The sequence below is a fragment of the Engraulis encrasicolus genome, chromosome 23 (assembly GCF_034702125.1).
Source record: "Engraulis encrasicolus isolate BLACKSEA-1 chromosome 23, IST_EnEncr_1.0, whole genome shotgun sequence".
Taxonomy (NCBI): Eukaryota; Metazoa; Chordata; class Actinopteri; order Clupeiformes; family Engraulidae; genus Engraulis; species Engraulis encrasicolus.
Window position 1 is genome coordinate 4,898,569 of NC_085879.1, and position 20,105 is coordinate 4,918,673.

The following is a 20,105-nucleotide window of genomic DNA, read 5'->3' on the forward strand; positions in this document are numbered from 1 at the left end:
GAGCTCATCTCTCCAAGGGATGGAAAGAGTCGCCCTCGTGTGGCTGAAATGGCGTATAGGTTACACACTACAGAAAGGTTTGTTGAGACAGAGATGCTTTCAGATGCTTGTTAAAATATGCACTGGAAAAATAGACCCGATAGCCTAAATATGTGTACACTGACAGACTCAATTAACCACTGACAAGTGCGCATGGAAGCAAACAAAATGGTCTGTATCCCTCTGAGCGTTCTGTTCGTTTTAGTTTCATCATAGGCCCATCTAATGAGGTCAAATGATGCACCCAGCTAGGCTGTCTATGGATGCCAGGCATCATTTGGTACAGTTGCTGTCGCTGTGTCGATTTGCATGTTGGGCCTGTTATCTGTTTTGTTCTAGGCCTATTATAAACACTTAGTTTTGATCTCATTCTTGGCCGCAACAACCTGATGAGGATGTATTTGGTGAACTAAATTAATCACATTTTTGTAAGATACAGATTACAAATGGCTACTTTGACGAAAAATTATGCAAAGTACCCGGTATGCTTCGCCGACAAACTTGCTACTCTAGCCTCATCTTATTGGTCGTGTTGTAAATCCTTACCCCATATTGATTGGCTATTAAAGGAATGATTGCGATAAGCCAATAGAAATTCGTTTGAGGCGAGCTGTTTATCTGAAAGCTGTGTTTTCATTGGTTGTTTGAAATTGAGCCCTACGATGTTTCCGGTTTCATGCTAATACCGGTAAAATCTATTTTGCACGTTGTACATCTCTTCGCCCGCAACGGCAAGCTAACCTACAGTGTGGGAGCGGAGAAGTGATTTAGATAACGTAATCACTTCTAATTACGCGGTGAAACCTTAAAATACACATACAGCATCCCCCTGGTGAGTACCACTTCCACGATATCTCCATAGTTCAAGGGTGATGACCAAATCGCTATAAAATATGTCTTCAGTGAGTTTTTTAGCACTAACATTAGCAGAACGCTATGCTATCCATGTGGAGCAGTATCGAAAGAATCTAGTGGGCGGACGGCTGGACGCGGTGCCAGATAGTCGTTAAATGTTTTATTTAGTAAAGAGATGTCAAACTATCTGCTGATATCGTGCGTGTATTTTGAACGCTAGCAATGGTATGCACCAATGTACTCACTGAACTAGTTATCAGCCTTGCCCACCATGCACCCTCGATTAAATTGTAGTTAGCCACAATGGTCATGATGCTTTGCTAACGTTAGCCTACCAAAGCGGCTGGTCTAATCGTCCTATTTCTGCTGCCAGCTTGTTATTTTGAACATGTATGTTTTCGCACCATCGCAAGCTTTTGCTTGATCTGTTTCGCATTGTGATTTGGTTTTCAAGCGGCTTGTAACGCATAACAAACACGTGTTTCGAATCAGCAAGGTGAGTCTAGCTGTATAACCACAATCTCGGCTTAATTTAAAACGAAGTGCAAGTGTTTTCTAGGAGGTAGTTGTGCCCACAATGCTATCTCACCAATCACAAATGTTAGGTGTGGATTAATTTGTCAGTAGAAGTCGGCCCTGTCTAATGTTCATTCTTGCGCTGTGATGGCTGATGGTGTCGATTCCGCCGTTCAGGGGTGTGCCTGGTAGTCAAGCTATGCGCGTCTGTCAAACAAATGTTGGCAGCCAAATGAGCGATTATTGCTGGTGAAGTATTTAGATGTCTTCTAGGTTGTAATCAAGGCAACGTGGAGTATTGCACAGTTGCCTGGGGCATGCCTCATAGTATTCGTGAATGTCTTAACCAGGGATTAATTCACTGGAAAAGAAGCTGATGGGTCGTTATTTTCCAACGGCAACATTGGATTTTGATGTCTGCCTGCCTTGTGTCAATCATGTTGTATTAACATGCCTGTCTGTGCTTTCTGTTACAGTTCAAATCATTTAACCAAAGATATGGTGATGGAGAAACCCAGTGCCCAGCTTGTCGGGCGAGAGTTTGTCCGACAGTACTACACTCTTCTCAACCAGGCCCCTGACTACCTGCACAGGTGAGTAGGCCTACCCTATGCATTTGTCTCACACGAGTAGTCATACTTGTCAAAGTAGACTGTGGCGTGTTGGCACATTATATCAGGGGTTCCCAACATATTCAGACTTGGGGCCCACTTGTAATTTCCACAAATGTTCGGGGCCCACCTCTGGGTCAATAAAAATCAAATAAATAGTCGACAGCAACACATTTTATTTAGATTTTAAGGAAATGATTTTGGGGCCCTCTTGGAATACCTTCACGGCCTACTGGTGGGCCACAGCCCACAGGTTGCGAATCACTGTATGATATCATTCCTGCCGCAGAGTTTGGGGGTTTCTTCTGGCTGGTTTGCTTGCTCTTTCAATGTCTCTTAATGCGTCTCTGCCATTCACCTTACAGATTCTATGGCAAGAACTCGTCTTTTGTACATGGAGGATTCGACAACAATGGCAAACCAGCAGAGGCAGTTTATGGTCAATCGGTGAGAATGTTAACGCAGTTTCGAAAGTCAGGTTTTAAGATTTGTACACATCACAAAACTATGCTTTACATCTTTTACCACAAGGGGAAGTGGGTGGGTGGATGTTGTAGTAGTGGACCATCGTTACGCTAGTCACCAAGTTTGTCTTAAAGAAGACAAAATATTTTGGCATGCGTAAGGACTGCAATGGTGCTAAAGTCAGACAATGTTTATGTAGGCACATAAGGACTGCACTGCCTCTGATGTATGTGGGCAGGAAGGCACATGTTTGCAAACGCTGGCAAGGTTACCCGTGCTGGTGCATTAAGTCCCACAAAGTCATACGCACTGCATATACATGACATGTACATTTTAACGATAGCATTGCTTTTCAAGACACCAGAATGGTGGCATGGCAAGCCAGTCTAACATGAAGAGTTTGACCTGGAATCGCTCGGCCCAGATTTCTGAGGGCTGTGGGTGGGACCAAACCATTGCCGTTATGTTTCAAATGATCGCTGTACTCCTGTGACCAATCAAACGGCAGCTTTTTCTTACTCTAAGCCATTCTGCTATTTCCACCATTGCACAGCACAGCATCATCATCCTGCCAAGCCCTCCTAAAAGGTTCAAATTGAAGATTCAAAAAATGATAAACCTTTCATTATGATTGGTGGGCGGGGGATGGTGCCTGTTGTGGTGATCTTACACGGACCAGTGCTAGACCAAGTCAACAGGCAGAAAAATATTTTTGGCTGCTAGCCAGGTTTGTCTAGTTTACTAGGCTACTAGGGGAGGATTCCCATTGAGATTCATCTGAAAAACATTTGAGAAATGTGCTTTAACACAAAACGTGTTTGTTAAGGAATGGTGCAATCGAATCCATAGAGAATTGATTTGTGAACTATCACTTAAGATAGCCTTTATTGTCCCGAATGGGAAATTTGTTTTCACCACCATCATAACTTGTTACAGCTCACATGAAGACATAAAGTACACAATACATGTACACAATGACACCAAGCGGTTAAAATAATTTGTTTTTGTGTTTGTGTGTTCCAACAGGAAATTCACAAAAAAGTCATGGCGTTACGGTTTCAGGACTGCCACACAAAAATCCGACACGTGGACGCGCACGCTACACTCAGCGAGGGAGTGGTGGTGCAGGTCATGGGGGAGCTCTCCAACAACATGCAGCCCATGAGGAGGTTCATGCAGACCTTTGTCCTCGCCCCTGAGGTAAGCACTTTGGCACCCGTCCCACTTTCATTAAGCTCATTCTGGGAACTATTTAGGAGGCTGGAGCTTCATTGCAAAGCCTACTCGAGCCCAAGATAAATTTGCCCCCTGGGGACAAAAAGAAGTATAATCAAGTCTAGACACTTGGTTGTCTGTCCATACAGACCTCAATAGACTTGACGTGTACAAGCTAACAAGGATGTTAGAAAGTTGACAAGTTATATCCATAATATTGCATAAAAGAATTACCAGGACCACTCAAATATTCAATGTCTATTGCTCTCCGTATTGGGCAAAGCTACACTGTTTTGTTGAGCTTTGCAGTGAGCTGATGACTACATAGTTTGCCCTCACACCAGCTTTTTAAAGAATACTCAACCTCCAATTAACTTCCTTTTATTTAGTCTCATAGCATTTATCAAGGCCTGCATCTTTACCATTCTTACTCTCAGCTCAGTCTTTAACATGCATCTTTTTTCACAACATGCTTGTCACAGCCTCTGGGATCAGCACCAACCACAGATGAGCTGTAAAAATTAGCCTTTGGGCGCGCTGTAGCTTGTATATTTTTCCTGACGTTAGTAAACAGATAGCCCACCTCTCCCACAGCCTGCTGGCACGCAGGAGAGGTCACTGGCATAAACTCATGACGATGCTATTTGGGTATGTAGTTAATGTTGGTTCTCTCTCAATCTTATCCAGGGCACAGTTGCAAACAAGTTCTACGTCCACAATGACATATTTCGCTACCAGGATGAGATCTTTGGCGACTCGGATTCTGAGCCACTTGAGGGTAAGTCATTCTACGCTGGCATTACATGCTCACCATAGCCAGACGGTCTTCCTTCTGCCCATGTCAGCACACATTTTTTATCATCAGCAACTTACCTGATATGGTGATCATAAATGAAAACTGAAAATGAAATAAAATCATGTTTTGTGTTGTGAAATGCATGTTTTGTGACATCTCGAGTCATCTTTTGAACAACAATGTTCAGCCGCATCAGCAACATGGTACAGAACCAGAGGTGCTTTTGGTGGATCTTCCAGAGAAATCCTTTATAGCCCAGGACTCCACATCAAACTGGTTCTAAATTGCATTTATTGATTTTTAGGACTGCCAACCTAAATTATACATGTACAGAAACACTACAGTCAGCTGAGCCAATTAAATTTCTGAAGACTATAAATCGACAGTTCTGTGACTAAAACAAATGATGATCAATAGGCAATTATGAAAATATGACATCAAAAGGCAATTGGTGTCGATGCATTGATCTATATCGCATAATCAGGGCAGCCGCAGGGTCTAAATTTTTTTTAATAGTATATGCCCTATATTTTTTTGCTTCGCCTCACCATGGCGTGTTCGGTTTGCAGATTGTGACTGTTCAATCCCTCAATGATGGAAGAAGCTACCACAGCTAGAAGAATGGGGTCATCCTCATGCATTGTTTTACATTTCATTTTGATGGAAACAAAATGTCCTTGAACACAGAAATGGCAGTTAATGTCATTATTTATTAATGACATGATGCTATATTACTGCAACGACATCTAATCAAAAGCCCTTTGAAAAAGTACTAAGGCAGACAAAATGGGTGACAATTCTTTGTTTCCATGTTCGCATTAGCACTGTGCATTGAATTGTAGAACGGATCGAACCAGCAATCGTAACCTGTTAATTGTCATTGATCAAGTACACTAGTCATCGGGTATTATTATTGTATATTTATTTTGTTTATATTTTGTGCATTGTGTTCTACAGCAATTATCTTCCAAACGTTCATGGCCTTCATGTCACAGTGAAAATGCTATGGCTGCAATATTGACAGGTCAGGAGAATTGAATGAAGGAACAAAACATGAACAGAACAGATTATTTTAGTCAAACAAAATATGGTGCCATAGCTTATACATCCCCAATGAATGATCCAGACATCAGCCTTGGAAAACCCTGACACAAAGCTGAAGACGTTGTTAGCATAATACACACATATAAGGTACAGAAATGCAAGGTGCAATGGCTACTCAATGATGAATGATTCATTTTCCATCATCCTTGAAACTAAGCCTTCTTTTCTATTCGGTCCCTAACAGAGTCTGAGGAGGAAGCTGAGGATCTTGAGGACAGGACGGCGTCACCCACAGTTGTTCAAGAGGACTCTGCCCCCTTCTATGAACAGACAGCATGGTAACCACAAGGGACCCCCCTTTTTGTCTTTTTTCCTGTGTAGTCAACCTGAACTGACTACACAGATGTACAGCAGGGCTTAACACTAACACACGCCAGGTAGCCAAATGCGGGTGAAAGTCGGCGTTGGCTAGTAGATACCGAAGGTTCACTAGCCATTCTGGCGGGTCCGTTACTATTCTGAATGATGAGGCACCGCATTTTGTAGTTTTTTTTTCTTCGGACCGTCTTTGCTACAAAAGCAATACAATGCGATTTCGCGAGCCTACAATACCCATGAAGCACCTGTGTCACGTGTCACCTGTGTCTCACGCAAGCCAGGAATCTGATAGGCCTAGAGCTAGTCTTGCGAAGAGGAGTGACAGAGCTACCGGGACATCAGCGTGCGCTTCGAAATGTCACTGGAAACCTTCACGTGAAAATAAAGTAGCGAAGTTCATCTCAACTGACCTGTTTTGCGATCTGTCATTACTACAATACTTAGTAGTAGTGGTCATTAAAATGACCAAAGCGAGAGGAAAACATGTCAGTCTGTCTTACTCTTGTGAAAGTCTCATTAGCGCAGTGATAAGACAAGGACACATGCGGCATTAATAATGTTTGGTTTAAATTATTTTCTGATTTGCCTGTGTCTTCATACCTTAATATTCCTCCATGTTTCTTGTGCTGTTGTTCCCGACTGTCAAACCGTTCTTAAAAAAACGCGCAGTAGTAGCCTTCCAGACTGCACAAAAGCATTCCATTGCATGTCCCTTCGCAGGTGCCCGTCTCGCCCGTTTGTATTTTACAACTCACTATTAAACGGAATGAAAGGAAGTCGTAGCCCCTTCTGTAGTTACCGCATCTGTGTGTGCTTTCTAGTGGATACTTTTATAAGCAAATATCCCAGAAGAGGTGTTATTCCACATCCATGTCCGAGGACCGGCCAACTTGGCAATGACTTTAGGCTATCTACTTTGCGCATGAATTTGGACGGCGACCTCCACAGATAGGCCTATATCATATGAAGAAGTCCCTCCAGATTAAAGACGAAAATATTTTGCTCTCGTGTAGCTTACATTTGTGCCCTTCCACAACACTGTGCTTGGTGTTTCTGCATGGTAGCCTAAATATACTATAGGCTATGCCATTCCTCAGATCAGTAAATCTGTTCTTTGCATAGCATGCATGCATGGACCAGTTAATAGGCCTAACAATTCTAATTGCCCTATAGCATATTATATTATATGATATTATATGATATTATATGATATGATATATTAGCCTACATTATTAGGGCCTACAGTATATAATTAATTAAAGCTGCTATGATGGCTAAGAAAATTATGGCTAGTGAAAAGGCCCAATGGCTAGTGGGTCAGGAAAACCACTAGCCAAAATGGCTGGTAAGCGAAAAAGATAGTGTCAAGCACTGGTGTACAGGTCATAAAATAAGAAGCCTGACAATACTTGGCATCTACTCATTTGTTGTTGACTGGGCTCACTCTTTTAATCGCCACTGAAATGAAAAGCCTCACTTAAAGGTTGGAAGCGATTGCATTGCCAGGTCTGATTGTCTTAAAGCAGTTGTTTTGCAGGAATAAATAAGTCATTAGGTTTTTCTTATTGCAAAAAGTGTTACAGGTTCAGGCTCTGGATTCTGTTTTATACTCAGGCCCACATTGAGCTACTTAAGCATGTTGAGCAAGCTGTAGCTCTTGTTGGTGACTGGTGTCTTGTCATTTGAAATGCCAGATTGGACCTATATTCTGAAGTGTAATTTGTTGATGAATCGCTTAAAATGATTTCTAAAACCCAATTTATTGATGTTGGAAGTAAGTACATTGAGTTGCTTGAACATGCATGTCTAACAAACTCTCTTGTCTGGTGTTTCCAGTGCGGAACCAGAGGTGCCGGGCCAGGACCAGAGGTGCCAGGAGGAGGTAGACTCAGCCCCCGAGGCGCCGCCAGTAACGGAGCCTGAGCCTCCCGTCATCGAGCTGCAGCCGGAGCTGGCCGCCGAAGCAGAGGCACCCACGTCGGAGCCCGCTGAGATGGCACCCTCGTCCCCAACGCCCGCCGACCCAGCCCCCGCAATGCCAGAGGAGAACAGAGTAGGTTTGGGCTTCGCTGCTGACAAGCAGCTTAGAGAGGCTTTTTTGGGGGGACTTTCCCCTCTCAATATCCTGGTGTGAGGGCAACATCTCAATAAAATCTTTCTGTAGAGGATTCAATCTTCACATTGCGTGTGTACAATTGGCACATCCTTCCCTAGAAAGCAATAGTGTTTACTCATGGATACCAAGTCGTTTAAGCTCTTGTGAGACTTATGTGCTTTTGGTGTTTTTCTTGTCTTTCCTGAAGCCGTTCTCCTGGGCCTCGGTCACCAGTAAAAACTTGCCACCGGGTGGAGCGGTCCCCGTCACAGGAGTGCCCCCTCATGTTGTTAAAGCCCAGCCCACACAGGTATGTAGCACTCAAACATCTTCTAAAAGAGTAAGATGCCCCAAACCCTGCCTACCCAATACAAAGGAGTGAGCTCAAGTTTCGTTTCGCAGGGGAGGCGTTATCCCCCCCTCTGTCTGTGGCGTTTGGCGCCAGCTTGCCCAAGATGTGCGCTATCGCCATCTACAGTGTTAAAGTGATACTGTCTCATTTTTGGAAATAAGCTTATTTTGCACCTTCCCTTGAGTTAAATAATAGGGTTTTACCGTTCTCCTGTACTTTCAACCGTTTTCTAGTTATGACGGTGTTAAGTTAACCTCCAAGCTAACAGTTAACATTGAGTCCTATGAGACCAGTTAGCAGCGAGCTGGTCTCATAGGACTCAATGTTAACTGCTAGCATGGAGGTAAAATTTGCACGGACACCCCGAGAACGGTTGACAGTACAGGAGAACGGTAAAACCCTATTATTTAACTCAAGGGGAGGTGTAAAATAAGCTTATTTCCAAAAATGGGACAGTATCACTTTAAAGGGGTATGCCACTATTTTGGGGCTTAATACAGTTAAAATCGTTGGCTGGGGTTTATAAAGGTGGTAAAGTGTCTTATTTTTCATGTTAAGCGTTGTCTTGCTGTAAGACAAGTTAAAAGAGGGAATATGTCGCTAAGCTAGTGAAAGTCAATGGATCCGTGTAGCATTGTAGCATGCTACACGGATCCATTGACTTTCACTAGCTTAGCGACATGCTCCCTCTTTTAACTTGTCGTAAAGCAAGACAACGGCTACATGAAAAATAAGACACTTTACCACATTTATAAACCCTGGCCAACGATTTTAACTGTATTAAGCCCCAAAATAGTGGCATACCCCTTTAAGGGAACTCCAAATATTTATTAAGAACTTCAGAAAGTGAAAACATGAAACATTTTTGCCTTAAATAGATAATTGACGTGGTTATTGAAATCAAGAACAATGTTGAACGTGTGCACAAGCACATTTCATTTACATCACTGAGGTGTTAACCCAGCATTAGGTGTTTTGACTGCTTCCGACCTTTCGGAAGGTCAGTTTCTTCATAGAATAGTTAATTTCCTGGAGTAAATTCTCTTCCCTGAAGTTTGTGGATGGAACAATATCTTGCATGGAATACTTGTTTATTTCTTCTGTCTAACTTGCCAGTTGTTCCATGTGCTCTTCTTTCAGCAACCCAGGGTAGAGGTCAAGGCAGAGGCTCCGGCCGCAACACAGAGGCCCCAGAGGGACCAGAGGGACCAGAGACCCAGAGATCCCCGACCCGGGCCCCCAATCACCAACAGGGGGCCGAGACCACCAGGTATGGGCCTACTACATGCTACTTCCTGGTCCATTGTTTTGGTGAATAACCCCTTGGTTATGCTTGACCCTTGTAAGGTGTTTGGATCATTTTGACCCATTTTCAGTTTTAAGCTTGAGAAAAGTAAGGAGCATGAATCTGAAAAAAACATTAGTGCACATTTCTATTACACAGGAGGTGTTCCCGGGTCATTTTGACCGGTATCACTTTGGGGTCTTGTATATCTATTTTCTAAACTCTGATACAATAGTGGTCACATGTTGAGTAGACAAGGCAGAGGGTGAATTATGTGGAAAAAGGAGTGCAGATATTGTTTGGTCCTTAAGTTGTGCATCAATTTGTCAACCTTGTGCGATAACAGCACTGGTGGCTCAATCTGAGAGCTTGGATTGAGTTTACTCACTTTCTTCACCGTCTCCGTATCTTTCTCTCTGTGTCTCTCGCTCTCAAAAAAATATATACACAGAAACTCACAAGCATAATGAAGGGAACATGAGGGTGAATATGAGCTATTGTTTTTTCCTTTTTAAGTCATTTTTCTATATGAGGCCTAAGAAAATTAAAAGTTTGGTTCCGGTTGGTTGTCAGATTTGGTCATGGGTCGGTCGGAATTTATTTATTTTTTTTTTCTATTTTTTTTTTCCAATTTTTTTTTAATGTCCGACACCCCCAAACACCCACATGCGCCAGATTTCGTCATACACGTTGTTGGAACAATGCCAAGGACGATAGTGGAGTGAGGCCTGCTAAAGCTCCAATGAAATAGCCTACAATAAGCATTGTGTTTCCCATACATTGAGGAAACTATGGCGGCCCGCCATAGTTTAAATTTGGCCGCCATAGTTTACGAAAATGTAAAAAAAATATATATATATATATTTTTTTTTACTTTTTAAATTTTTTTTTAACGATATCCGTTTTTTGTTAAAAACGATTTGAATTACGATTTCCTTCGCATTTTCCTCCTGGAGTAAATACATCCTATACAGAAAACTACAAGTGCTTGAAAGACAGAGGGATCAAAAGCCTAGTCAAGTTGTTGTAGTTAACTTGGGTTTGGGAGCAATAAAAAAACATTCAGAGAAGGGACAGTTGGGATGAGTTTACTAGCACTCCCCAGGCTTTGCTTTACAGTTGTAATGAGTTAGGTGACAGGCCTTCATTGACACGGCAGAGGAGACATCGGGCTGTATATAGAAATTAATGTGAATATAGACATAAATGTGTAATATGTGCAGCCATTTTAATGGGAGGAATTTTGAAACACTGGCCAGCACCCCTCATGTAGAATGTGTACGCTTGTGTGTGGAAAAGGCATAGCCTACCCTCTTAGACCTTTTTTGTCTATGCGTTAACAATTTCACAGTGCTCTTAAATTCTTATCTCTGCTCCTATTTTGTTTTATTATTTTTTTCATTACATAGACCCCTGCATGAGGGACGAATGAAACTGTGTTGTAAACAGTTACAACAATGGTCCCCCCCCCCCAACCCCCCACGGAATTCCCAGCTGCCTCCATAGTTTCCAAAATTTCTGTGGGAAACACTGGCATTAATGAGCCAATACTGACCGTCACCGAAATGAGGATGCGTAATAGCCTACCGTTTCTGGCAAAACTTGTCCAGCTGTCAGTTCCCTGACACTGCTATTTTAACTCCTGTAGGCCTATGCCCCGTTAACTTTATTGATTCCTTTCCATCATCCGTTGTAGACCATATTTTCATTGGGATGAAGGTTCTGGCATGCAAACATTCTATTTACTCACTTTTTTGTTTTACGCGAGGATGTAGACACCTGAGGCGATATGAATGTTTTAATGACGGGCAATTGAGGGGCAACATGGTCATTGTCATTAAATCATCATTGTAGGAAACTAGGTCTTCATCGAACAGTCGTATTTGTGGCGACATCATCGTTCATTTCTATTTCATTATTTGGAGGAGGTGCGGAGAGTCAGACAGTGACAGGCGCCCTACTCCTGTGCAATGGTGGAGGGACAAGCAGAGAGAGAGAGAGAGAGAATAACGGGCGCAGGCCAACGGACTTCTTGGTTAACCAATCCTTGTGGTAAATGAAAGAATGAAGGAACGCTTGGGCAAAGCATCCTTCTCTCATATTAACTTATTTTACAAGGTATTGATACAGTGCTACTTTAGTATTGTTATAACGAATGCATCTCGTCGAACATGCAGCGCGACTGAATGGAAGCCCTTTTCTAACACGACGAGACAATATCAATACATTCTAAAATCGTGGATACTCATAATGTTGTCTGTGTGTTGCATTTCGAGGCGGGTGGTCAGGCTGTGTCAGTGTCGGGTGAGGTAAGGCTACTGACTTATTATTTGACAGGCATTTTCGCCAGGTTCCCAAACTATCCTACATCGTAGGCTATTAGTCTGCAAGAACGCTATGAGGCAAGTTGTTTAAAACTTACGAGCTACAACGACTACCAATTAGCATGTTGTAGCATAATAATTAGCCTACAACGTGACCGAGTAGGTGCGCAACTCTGCAGTGACATTTGGGGTTTTCTAATATCTTATGGCGCGCGCGCGTGTGTTGCTCCTATGTGGATAGTCATGCGATGCAAATTCAACAACTTGCAGGCAGGTAGAAAGTGAGAGATGACGAGTTATGGGAATGAAGAAACGCGTTGTGTCTTGTCTATAGCCTATGAACAACCGTCCACACAACATCGATATATTTTTTGAGGATTCCAAAAACTCAACAAAAAAAAATTTGGGTCGCACAAAAAATGATAGGGTCGGTCGGCAACCGGAACCAAAACATATTTTTTTCTAGGCCTGATCCGAACACCTATGTATCAAAAACACCCACACCTAACAAGGGTTAAACTTCAGCATGTCGCAGCTTGCACGCAGTTGACCATTGAGATGAACGCGAGTGTTTTTGCTGCTCATTTGCTCAAGCAAGGAAGTGGTGGGAACCTTCTTGAAATTGCAAGGATTTCTTGAAGTGAGACAAAACATTAGGTGTTGGTTAATACCTCTCAAAACATTTAGGGTCTTTTCTAACATGTGACTGCTTTGACTTAATTCTGTTGTGTTCCAATGTGGAATGGACCTCTGTGAAACCCTTTTGTGTTAGGTAAACCTAAGGAATTCTGCACTCATGAGTAACAATAAGATTCATGTTTTCTAGGTGCTAAATTTTGTGGGAGGGTTGCGTTTTGTAATGAGTTTCAATTTTTTTCTGGATATGATTTGCTGAATAAGATCCGTGATATTTTATATTACTGCGTTACCTCACACATTTACGGCATCTGCCGTATTCATCATTTCATGCAGTCTGCAGTCACATTTCACTGTCTTTGGCAAATTCCCCCGCAGTCGGAACGGTTTGACTAAATTGCATTTCCCACTCCCTCCATTTGCCGTAGCCCACACCAAACACCCACCCCCGCCTTATTAAAAAGCCGATTCCACATTAATCATTTCTGCTCCAGTGGAATGACATCTCCAAGGTGGGTCCCAATATGGCAGATGTTCACTCTGGCTCCCGCGTGTCACCCCAGCCCAGTGGCAGCAACATGACGTTAACCAGTGTAGCCACATCACACTGCCCAGTGTTTCCCCTCAGAACATTCTCCTGTCAGGTCGGGTGTTGGGATAACGGGCATCAGACCATATGACTTACCATGATTGGAAAGGCAATTTTGTGCAGTGTGGTATAAAATGTGATATGAACCCCCTCCTGGAAAATTAGCTGCATCTGTCTTTGCAAATGAACTTCAGAAATGACATTGCCAATAGAAATCCTTGTTTTCAAGGGATCACCTCAGGTGGGATGTGTTAAGGCGGCCACCTTGACAACAAGGTTTGCCACCTTTTTGAATATTTTGAACAGTGTGTCTACATTTTCGTCTTTTCTTTCATATGAAAAGTGACATGTATTTCTTTTTTGGCAATGAAATGACCATAGCTGCATAATATTGGCAATAAAGTACGGCAAAAAAATAACTGAAGTGTTGGCGTAAACCCTGACTTTGCTGTTTTGCTCCAGTGCGGGAAGGAGAGCAGGGTGAGATGGAGATCCGCAGGGCTATCCGCTACCCCGACAGCCAGCAGCTCTTCGTGGGGAACGTGCCACACGACGTGGACAAGGCTGAGCTCAAGGAGTTCTTTGAACGTGAGTGTCTCGTTGAATTGAATGCCACAGTCATGTTGTTGTTAATAATAATAATAATACTGTTGATCAAGATTGTTTTTCCCATGCGTGTCAGCTTGAATGAATTAATAATTTTATTTGACATTCTCGTTTCTTATGTAAAATCAATTCATGATGGACACCACACACAGCATACTGTGATGAGTTTTCACTGGTTTTAAAGGCGTTTCAAAATTAAATGTATTTACCATTGTCCATTTGTATTGCTTAGAATACGGCACTGTGCTGGAGCTAAGAATCAACAGCGGGGGGAAACTGCCCAACTTCGGCTTCGTGGTGTTTGACGACGCTGAGCCTGTGCAGAAAATCCTCAGCAGCCGGGTAAGGAAATGTAGCTCTCATAAACTGTTTTCAGGTGGACCAGAACGATGCTGGTGCCCATGCCCGTTCCAGTTACGTTTGGAGGTTAAGTGCTTACATGCGAACCTCTGGCGTTCATACCGGGCTGTGTCGGCCTGAATTTGCCTGTACTTTTAGCAGTGTTAAAAGTGGAGCTGCCATCACCTTTTTAAAATGTATACAGTTTCGCTTGCTCCCAGGTACAGCTGTCAGGCTTTAACCTAAAGTACAAATCATTGTCAGGTACTGTCACAGTGTAGAATTAATCCGGTCAGACGGAGTTCAGAACCCCAGATACTGTGCAGTCTGCGAAATCTGGAAGGAAAGTTTTTAAATTGTATAAATCATTTGAACACCTGAAGGTGCACTCAGTGTTGCAGTTCCTAGTTTTGAACAGCACCTACAATCTAAGCTGAGCTAGCCCTGTGATGTCTGGGATGTGATTTAACAAAAGTGGTGGAGACAGCAGTGATGTTGCTACGATCAATTTTGAAAGGCTAAATGCGAAGCATGAATGTCAGTTATGAACTTACAGGAGTCTGATTCATCTGAAGTGGGTGTTTTGAAACCAACACAACCAGGCCACATTTGACAAGTCATCGTGTTTGATTAGATTCAAACTGTCATCTTGGGTTTGAAATGGCGGTACTTAGGCTTTTGCTGTGGCTTAAGAAGCATCAATGTAGGAAATGTGCAGCTTCAGCCAAGGGGGAGGTAATTACTGAGTCAAGTCTGTGATGTTACTAGAGGCATTACTGGTTACACTTGACTTGACAGCGGCGTCATACGGATGACATAATGGTGGCAAAACAGTGTCATAAACATGTCAACGTAATAAACGTTTAGTGGCCATGAAAAGTTACCATTGTTGGGGCAGTCTTGAAACTGATATGACTCGTAGCTTGATATCGTTGTCAGACATATTAAGTGTTAGTACATTCACAGCCAAAGTGTGGTAATTGTATGTCCTTTCTTCTATTTTCTCACCACCCTGCACAGCCGATCAAGTTTAGAGGTGACATCCGCCTGAACGTGGAGGAGAAGAAGACGAGGTCAGCCAGAGAAGGTGATAGGAGAGATATCCGCCCGCGAGGTCCTGGAGGCCCTCGTGATAAGATCGGAGGTCCCCGGGGGCCCATGGGCCGTGGCGGCCTCTCCCAGAAGCCCAGCTTTGGAGGCGGAAGAGGTGGCGGACCCGGTGAGGGGCGATTCTCTGCTCCACGCCAGTAAACCCCAACCCCCACCCCTCCAACCCCCGAATTTTCTGTCTGATCCCCCTTCCCATCTCCTCTCAGCCACTACTGACGCAGGTCAAACTGTTTGACATGGACCCCCTTTTCCCTACGCCCCCTACCCCACAGCTCGGTCATGCCCTCAGTCTCTCCTCAGTTCCTGAAACTTCACCTTTTTACTCTTGAGTCTCTCTCTCTCTCTGGCTCGCCTGTCTGGTAGAGGATGGTGGATAGACCCAGTTTTGCTGGGACTCTGAAAATACTGTCTCTTACTTTATGTTCAGAACTTGAATTTGTTGTAGATGGTGGGGAAAATAATCGAAGATGCGAGGACAACAATTACTTGAATTGGGGAAAAAAAAGGAAAATGACACAAGAAATCAAGAGTCTGTTTTTTAGCGTTCTCTCCTTGTTTCTTAAAGGAACGTGTTTTTACTGCGTATTGCTAGCACCCGCATTCAGGTTAAGTGCAGGTTTTGATTTTATTTAGAAGTATTGCCACGTTGGATCATGGTTGTGTACAGGTGACTTAGTAGCATGGGGAATACAAATGAACCCTGTTTGCCTTTTAACTGTTGCACTTCAGAAAAACGCCACTGTCGAGAGAACAATAAACTTGGTGTAATATTTTAATTTTTTGTTATCTTGTGGACCTTTACTTCTTCCCTGTACCTGAGTTCTGTGATGTTTAAGCTGTTTTATGTCAATCTATTCCTTGTCAAAATATTTTATCTCAGTCAATGGAGGTCTGAAACAGGGTGAGCCAGTAACACAGGACATTTGAAAATATAATCTTGGAATTTAATAGCTGTTTGTGAGTAAGTCAAATATTTTTTTCTGGGAAAAAAGCATGAGATGTATAGGCTCATCTTTTGTGGACTCATCTAGGGGTGTCACGGTATGGAAACTGAACCTCATGGTTATTGTGACCATAATTGTCACGGTTTTGGTAGTATTACAGTAATTTTGATAAGTTGAATATGTTAAAGCATTGATATTCCTATACAAACTGAAATGGTTCCAAAAAGGTGCAAGGCGTATTAATTATATTCAAAAGTTAAGACAAAACTGTATCACACGTTAAAGGAATAATACATGAATTGCTGGTCATTATGAGGAGGAAATGGTCGCAGATTGCCCTTTCCCTTGTACACATAAATTGATTAAAATTGACATAAGGTGTTGAGCAGTTTTCCTCTGCGGCAACGTCAGCTGACTGAGGTTGGAAAGGCTGACAGGCTCACGGTTCTACGTTATTACTATATATATTTTTTAAACGATAATTATTGTCAGCATTTTTTTCCATTTTGACGGGATACAGTATTGGTCGTCATGACACCCCTACTTGCATTTGATGGGGAAATTACTTGTCAATAATCTCATGAAAACCTGGCGTTTTATACGAGTGAAACATTGAATTGCTTGTAATCTTGATTGAATCTAGATGTCCATTGTCATGGGGAAATTGCCTATTAAGATTTATTTTCATTTAAAAATATCTACTCGCAATAGCCCCCTTCTCGTAATTGTTCATTCAAGTCTTATCATTTTTAAGTAATCTAAGCCTACCCTCGGATTGCAGCCTTTTTCCCGTTTCCACTGAAGTGTTCTGGGAAATCAACTAAAAAGTAAAATGTCCTGAATTTACTAGATGCGATACATATTGCTTTAGATGGCTTTAGATTGCAAGATAACAACATTTACTGTTACAGTATGCACTGGTGATGGGACCAAGTCACCAATGTCCAAGTCACAAGTCAGTTTAAAATACTTCCAGTCAAGTCACAAGTTAACACACGTTTGACCAAGTCCAGGTCAAAGGTTTTTTTTTACCAAGTCAATGTACAATCTTGTCTACTACTTTTGATCAGATATTCATTACCTCTCCACACTGCTGTGCATGTCCTTTGACATTTGCGGTCTAAACAAAAATACTAGGTCTACTGGTACTGGTTGAGGGCAAATTATGTAATCAAAATGTAGTATTTTCACATGCAAATGCAAACATGCTAAAGCATTCAAGTCCAAATCAAGTTCTGAGTCAATTGAGTGAAGTCACAAGTCATAATTTCCTAATAGTGCCAAGTCAAGTCTCAAGTCATCAATTTATGACTCAAGTCTGACTCAAAGTCCAAGTCACAAGTCCACATCTCTGGTATGTACCATATTTTTTTTTTGCCAATACTTAAACTAAATATAGCAGTGGACAATAATGCACATCATAGATCCCTTTGTTGGATGTTATTTCTTTTAGGAGATAAATAAAGGAGATATTCTTTTAAAAAGAATGATGTCTAGCAGCATTCACATAGAGTGCAGTTGTTTTTGCGTTTGTCTGTGTGTTGCCGACTCATTCCGATTATAAAATCAAAGACAGTGTTGATTATCCTCAAGTAAGTGCAGCAGGCTTCTTGCGATCGATACAGGGAAGATTTAAGTTTCTATTCAAAGTACCAGGTAAACATAACCCTGCATATTGCGTACACACGGGTCCACACAATGTACATATAAACCTTCATACTATATACTTAATAGGCCTATGTATAGTATATATGTACTATGTACTTAATGTGCAATATGTAATATTTTTAGTAGTTCATTTCAAGAATTAATGCTGCCCATTCACAATGTTGCCTTATTCATGAATAGCTACCTCAACCATGAAATTCTAAGTATTCACTTGGAAAATTGTATTTTCCATACATGAAATGGTGGATCTTCTCCATGTTTACCATTTTGAATTCCCCAAAATGGAATTTTTCACTGCAAAACTTTCTGTACTTTGGGCATACTAGTTAGGTATTGTTTAGTAGATATTAATTAAAAGATCAAATTTGCCAATAGACAGCACAGTTTTAATGATCAGTGTAATTGCAACACCTACACCAGGGATGGGCAACTGGAGGCCCGGGGGCCACACGTGCCCCGCCTCCTCACTCCATGCGACCCGTAGATAAAACAGTAATTTAAAAAATAATGACCAGATTTTTTTAAACGACTACTGTATTAATCTGTTGTAATAACTGTTGGCCAATAGAGTACACTTCTATGCCATATTGTTTGAGGTGCAGTTGGTTGCTCACTGCATGCCTTCTAAACTTGGCGAGTTGCAGTCAGCTCCGTGGTCATTTGGCCCTCTGATGGTGGCAATGAAAAAACGTGGCCCTCATCAAAAAAAGTTGCCCATCCATGACCTACAAAGTGCACCTTTAAACCTGTTAAGTGTTACAGTGCACACATAAAGCCAAGGTGCTTAATCCTCAAATGACTGACCTCTGTCAGTCACACACAGTTGCACATGCATTGGCACGGAAGTATTTAAATGAAGACAAAAAAAGTTCAGCATAGTTAAACATACTTAATAATACCAATTATTAATAGACCACCTAAAGTAGTACCAAACATCTGCAGAGAATAAAGGAGCTAATAAAGAAGAGTAGATGTTCCATACATTATAAAAAACAGTCAAACATTTCTATGCAAAGTTAAAATTAAAATGACTTATTTGTATGACTTATACTGTGAAATCTGTTATGGCTCTGGGCTAAACAATGGGATAAAAATAGGAGACGAGGAAGTAGCTACTGGATAGGATCCTAGACTCATGGCAGTATAGTACCGTTATGTGCTGTCTGTATACTATGTGGTAGCGAGCGAGCCCAATCATCTGTGGCTCATTTCCAGTTTAAAACGCTGCGGATATTAGGCCCCCCGGGAGCCGTGGCAGCTGAGAAATGGGATTAAGAAATCTGAATACATTTAAGGATGGTGCCAAGCCAACAGCATTTCAGATTGGATTTCACGTGTGTGTGTGTGTGTGTGTGTGTGTGCGTGCGTGCGTGCGTGCGTGCGTGCGTGCGTGCGTGCGTGCGTGCGTGCGTGCGTGCGTGCGTGCGCGCGCGCGTGCGCGTGTGTGTGCGTGTGTGTGCGTGCGTGCGTGCGTGCTGGTCGACGGGTGGCCTTGTATTGGTATTCACGTGTTGGGCTTGGTTGCCTTCCTTGGATGTGAGTGGCAGGTGTGCGTTCCAGGCCCGTGACCAGTGACCCACGCTGGCTCAAGATGGACCCGTGCAGCTGGCCTCCTCCCACGCAGCAGACGGACCCCCCACCACCACATACGCCAGAAAAAGAGGGAGGAGGGGAACAACCATGTGGCCAAATGTGTCAAACACAACAAAGACACTGGAGTAGAATGCAGGTGGGTTTTTTGGTGTGTGGATGGAATGACACGGCAGTCATTGTTGCTTTCATGTTGACTGTTGAGTTGAAAGACTCCAGGTGCTTTTAGATGTCATTTGGATGGAGGGGATGCCAGAGAAATAGAGGAATTTAAAAAAAGAGAGGGAGAGAGAGGGCACAGATTATTCCCATATGCTTCTCTTCCCTTCCCTTTGTCCCTTTCTCACCATGTGCGAAAGTGTGCGAACTTGAGTTGTGCTAGGAGAGGTGACAGCGTAGGGAGCAGTTTGTTACGAGATGTGTGAGGTGATGCCCGTGTTGCGTCAGAAGGGGGGTGGGGGGTTGGTAGTGGGCGGAGAGAATTTGTACGCCATACTGTGCAAAGCATATTTCAGACTGTCAGAGCCTTCATGTCTCACTGCCCCCCCCCAGCCCCCGAGGTGCTTCTCTGTGTCCACCGCCGTGTCATTATACTCCCACAGTCGCACACATGAGATGGCCTGGGATGCTCTATCTCCAAGCATGAGG

General features: G+C 42.7%; 1 protein-coding gene across 1 annotated transcript; it reads left to right on the forward strand.

The window, feature by feature from the left end:
- The first annotated feature begins 738 nt into the window (after window positions 1–738).
- g3bp1 (GTPase activating protein (SH3 domain) binding protein 1) lies at window positions 739–16,031 on the forward strand. The gene is made up of 12 exons (XM_063189696.1): window positions 739–871; window positions 1,887–2,003; window positions 2,387–2,468; window positions 3,513–3,686; window positions 4,389–4,479; window positions 5,786–5,879; window positions 7,756–7,972; window positions 8,223–8,324; window positions 9,507–9,636; window positions 13,663–13,788; window positions 14,039–14,148; window positions 15,166–16,031. The coding sequence occupies exons 2-12, from the start codon at window positions 1,909–1,911 to the stop codon at window positions 15,394–15,396; spliced, it is 1,452 nt and encodes a 483-aa protein (XP_063045766.1). The 5' UTR covers window positions 739–871; window positions 1,887–1,908; the 3' UTR covers window positions 15,397–16,031.
- Window positions 16,032–20,105: the final 4,074 nt, after the last annotated feature.